The following is a 5124-nucleotide window of genomic DNA, read 5'->3' as shown; positions in this document are numbered from 1 at the left end:
ATAAAAACAATACCAAACAAAGCCATCACCAAGTCCTTTTGGTTTCAACACACCTAAAAAATTTGAATTGGCCATTGTCTTTTAGTAGACTACAGACAATACATATGAAAAACGGCAAATGGGCACCTGGACACCTGGAAGAGGCCAATGCACTGTAATTTGCCCACATACCTTGCTATCACATGCCACAAGCATCACAGACACTCACTCATGCAGATAAATAGCTGGAGACATTTATTAAAAGAACATTTTGTTCTTGATTTAAACACAATAGCTCCACTCAGGACAGCAATGGGGGTGGAGAGCCTTGTTCGCAGGGTGCAACTGCAGCCTCACTGGCTCTGGGGAAATGCATAAGGCCAGCCTTGTTCTAAAGAATTTGGGTTTTTTTCCACTCGTGTGAACAGTTTGCCCAAGGGTAGGAGGAAAGGCGGGGGCACAGTGGTGGAGAGGAGCTGCTGGTAGCTCTGAGAGTCACAGTCAGATAGGAGTGGCACCTAACGCAAATATCACCACCACAAACCAAGCCCTCCCTTGGTCCAGCGAGCAGCCTCGCTTAGGTGCCTTCACAGGGTAACCTTCTGGGTATGCCCGATTGCTGCCTCCCACGGTATATAAACTACCCCACGAGGAAACAACTCATATTCAGCACGAGAGAGGCTACTCCAAAATGAAGGTTTTCCTTGTCCTCCTGCTGGGAGCAGTCCTGTGCTTGGACTCAGGTAAGACAGCATGGAGAGTCTGCCCTGCATCGCCTCCGGAAGATCTTCAGCTAGGCGAAAAGACTTGTGATGGGGTTTGGCAGTGAGGGAAGAAATGCTGACACAGTTGTCATATGAAGACATTTGCTTTTTGATGGGATGTCCTGGGTGTTGCATGGAAAAAATGCATAATCCCACCCTGCTGATGGTGTGATCCTAGCGCTGGGTAGAGCAGCTTCCAGGAAAGATAAATCCTATACAAAACCGAATTTAATTGAAATGAAAGTATTTAAGCCAGACCATATAGCTGTTTGTGTGTGTGGTTGTTTTTAAGTGGGGTGGGAGGATTATTTTTCTTCTTCCCAGGCTATCAAAATTTCAACATTTCTGCAAAGGTAAGTTTTGTTCCATCTTGTTTTCTGGCTCTTCATTTCAAAAGTGGCCCCTGACGTTGCAGAGATTGTCAGAATTTTAATGGGACAAAAAAAGGGAGAATGCCATGCTGTGTTATTTTATAAACTGTATGGATGGGATTCGGACACTGTCAGGTTTTTCTAGCCTCACTGGGAAAAAATGGTTTTAAACTAGCTTTTCCCTATTACCAGAGAACAGAAGAAGGAGATCTGAGCAGAAATGTTTCTCAATCAGCAGAGGATGCTTAAGGAATAGGCTGAGAAGGGTCTTGTACAGTCCTGGCCAGACTTTCTCCTCTGCCAGCTTCCATCAGAGTGCTCTGAAATTTGACTTTCATTGCATTAAGAGTCAGATAAATGTGAGAGCAGAATGCAGCACTACAGACAAACTGGGGTTTGTCTCCTTGCCTCTATGACTGCATCAGTCATTTATATCAGAACGGCTTGGACAGAGGGAGACCAAGTGCCTCAAATCACTTCTTGTTCCTGCTCTGAATAACACTAATTTCTAAATAGGGCTTTTCTGTGTCCTGAAAGAGTATTTTAGGCATTAGATATCGACTTGAGGGATTCATGATACAAGCCTGGTGGTCATGGGGTTAAAGTACATATATGTACATTAACTCTCACACTTGCAAGGCTCCAGTGATGCCCTAGGGCATGGGCAGGTAATGGGAACAGGTAATTGCACCATGCTCTCACTCCTCTGGGGACTATTTTTCATCAGGGCTAGACACTTGCAAGCTGCAATGCTTATTCTGCCTTTGCTTGATGCGCATCACAGCACAGCAGATGTTAACAACACTGACTTGCATCCCCCAGAGAGTGGCATGTCCATGAGGGGGTGGAAACACGTGGTGACCTGGTTTTCAGAGGGAGGCGAAAGCCGTGTTTGCACTTTGCGATCTAAGAGGGGGTGATGGAGAGTACGTGTCACAAGTTGGTCAAACTGAGACAACAGGCTGGAAGAGACCTTGCAAATTGCCTGCTCCGTCCCTCCCCACCCTCTCTTCCCTCTGGGCTTTCCCTCTTTCATCCAACTCTGGCACTGCCTCAGCTAAGGCTCACAAGCCCACCTGGTAAAACACTAGTGTCCATAGAGGCAGACAAATAATATCAACCTGTCCTTCTGGAGACTTCATCCCTTCATCCCAACTCAGGAGGTGGGAATATCACAAAAAGCCTGTTCCAGACAGGAACTGAGTTAGGCATCCCAAATGCAGAGAAAGAAGCATTTGGGAAGCACTTCCCATTGACTGATGAGACCAGCTGAATAGCTGGTCTCTTTTTGTTCCCTCACTGCACTGACTACAGCTGAAACATCTTCAACACCTGCAAAACTTGACTCTCGCCTCAAGCAAGTGTACTCTTCTCCACCAGAAATGGAAAAAACATTGTTTTCCCGATAACAGAGGTGCTACTTCCTTTGAGGACCCACAGGAATGGTTCTGTTTCCCAGTGCAAGCACTAAGTTGGGTTCCCTGGAGAGCTTCAGATAGATTTGTCTTATAACCCCTCTTGGTCTCTTGCAGGTTCTTCTTTGCAGTGTTACAGCTGCTCAGCACAGCTCAGCAACGCCAACTGTCAGACGAAAGTGGACTGCAAGGATAAGGAAATGTGCAAGACAGAAGTGATCAGTAAGGCAAAGTGGGGGTGGGCAATATCTTAATTGTGATGTTGGAGCCAAGCATGGTCCCAGCCTCAGGTGTCCAAGCCAGCCTCACCTACTCTAGATATACCAGCTGGTGTGGGTCAGCAAAGCTCAATGTGCAGCAAGAAGAGGAAAGTCATCTGGGGAGAAAAGGTGATAAAAAAGCTTTCAGATGGCTTTCATGTTAAGTAGAAATGACAGAAGAAAAATGTTTATCCCTTGGTGATAGCTGGTCCCTTGGTAGTGGTGCTGGCCATCACCAAGTCCTCTCCCCACACTGGCCACGAGAGTGTGATTACAAAGTCGTATTAGCACATGCACACTGTACCCCATAAATTCCTCAGTGTTTGCTGACAGATCATGCTAAAAACTGAGCAGTATGGCCAGTACAATGCCAGTGCCTGAACGAATCTCAGGAGGGTGCAGCTGTACTTGACATTGCAAATACCTACCAGTGTCTCTCACCTGTACAAAATTAGGTATATTTCTCTTTCATAACACCAAAAATTATTTGCTTACAAGGGCAGTAGTTAAGTTTATGCCTTTGAAAAATTTGGAACATGGATTAAATGTGAGGAGCTGAGTCTGGTGAAACCTAGTCATGAAGTGAGGAGGAACATTCAATGACAGAGCTGACTGTAGGTGAATTCAATGAAAAGGACAGAATTTCACCTAGGCTCCACCTACAGCCAGCTCTGAATGCAGTCATCTGTGTGTCTCTGGGTAAACTCCTTTAATAGATTATGATTTAATTCCCCCATTCTAGATCTGGCAAAAAAAATATTTGCCCTGTCTAGATCTGTGGTGACAGCTCAGTTGCTCTTAGACCTAGGGCACAAAACCCATCAGTGGCATGTTCAAACTCATCTCTGTCAGGCAGTAAATGTAATACCTCCAGTAGGCATTGCCCTTGTTAGAAATGTGCACACCCATGGCCACGCATTCACATGCAGGAGAGCCAACACATTGTATAACCCACTGGCCCTACACACTGAATTTGCGTATGTCAAAGACTTGGTGCCCGGAATAGATTGTGCAAGATCAGGAGATCTCATGCAGACCGTAATCTGCTAGTAACCAGCAGTTACTGAGTATCAACCGGCCACAGAAAAATAGACTGTGCCTCTCAGAAACAAATCAAATAAATCTGTCATCTGTGAAATGCAGATAGCCATGTTTCCATAACTTCCCTGGGTGTTGAAAGGCTCCATGCAACAAAGTGTATGGGATACGAGCAAAGATTACCCCACATGCTTGCTCCTCATCCATTAGTAGCTTAGACTCCCCAACAGAGGTGTTAATAGCTACTTTCATTATTAATTAAATTATTAGAATTTCTGTAGTTGGTGCTGTTTTAGAAACCCCTGAGAATTGTGCTGGGGAATACACTGCTTTAAGCAAACACTTGGGCTTGAAACCCTTCGCCCTCTGCTGACAAACAACCCAAAAATACAACCTGCTTCAGTAAAACATGCAGCTGTTTGGAAACATTAATTTTTTTTTCCAAGCAGTGAGCTCAGATAAGAATAACATCTCATTATTCAGTTCCATGAGGCTTGGCTTGGCTTGCATTGAGTCCTTGTAGTAATGGTCCTGCTTTCCTTCTAGGGCTCATAGGGCTCTTCAACATCATCAGCAAAGGCTGTGACTCGTCATGTGCATCACTCTATGAGGACTTCAGCATAGGCAATAGGAATATCTCCTGCTGCAGCAACAACCTCTGCAATGTCAACGCAGCGGGCAGTGTGAGGTGCAGCTATGGGATGGCAGCAGCGACAGCAGCCAGCGTGCTCTGGACCTTTCTGAACAACAGACTGTGAGGAGCAAAGAGGACTCCCATGACCACAGAAAGTCTTGGAGCACCCTTCTTACGACAAGATTTGTAACTGGGAGCAATGTGGTGTGTTGGGCACACAGCATCCTTGGAGCTGATGGCAGCTCTTTGCCGTATGATAGCTTCTTCATTACTGTTACTGTATTGCTGTAGGGCTACCAGATAAGAAAATATGTGTGCATGCTATCTGCATAACACCTAAAATATACTTATTTCTGAATCAAGTATGAGTGTGTTACCTGTATATCACTTAGTCATGTATTTCTGCACCTCGCAGCAGCTGCAGGTGGGTGTGTTGCATGTCTGGCCAATGTTCAGTCTTCGTCATTGCTGTGTAATGATGATATGTGCTGAGAGGTGCCATGGCAGAGCAGAATAGAGGTGGCAACTGTGCCTCCAAAGCTTGAGGGGCTCTGGCTTATGACAAACTCTGGAGGGCACATACCCCAAGAAAACCTGTGAAGAGCAATCACACCTGAAGGGGAACTTGCTTGTGACCTAGAGACCCTGGGACCCTGCACCTTG

At 45.6% G+C, this 5124-nt stretch overlaps 1 protein-coding gene across 1 annotated transcript; it reads left to right on the top strand.

Moving 5' to 3' along the window:
* Positions 1 to 645: 645 nt before the first annotated feature.
* On the top strand, positions 646 to 4591 carry LOC127013794 (prostate stem cell antigen-like). The gene is made up of 3 exons (XM_050892813.1): positions 646 to 722; positions 2647 to 2751; positions 4374 to 4591. Exons 1-3 carry the CDS (start codon positions 671 to 673, stop codon positions 4583 to 4585), a joined length of 369 nt encoding a protein of 122 aa, XP_050748770.1. The 5' UTR covers positions 646 to 670; the 3' UTR covers positions 4586 to 4591.
* The last annotated feature ends 533 nt before the right edge of the window (positions 4592 to 5124 follow it).

Source organism: Gymnogyps californianus, chromosome 2, assembly GCF_018139145.2.
Source record: "Gymnogyps californianus isolate 813 chromosome 2, ASM1813914v2, whole genome shotgun sequence".
Classification (NCBI taxonomy): domain Eukaryota; kingdom Metazoa; phylum Chordata; class Aves; order Accipitriformes; family Cathartidae; genus Gymnogyps; species Gymnogyps californianus.
The sequence above is the reverse complement of the archived record's forward strand: the minus strand, read 5'-3'. Positions and strand labels throughout refer to the sequence as shown.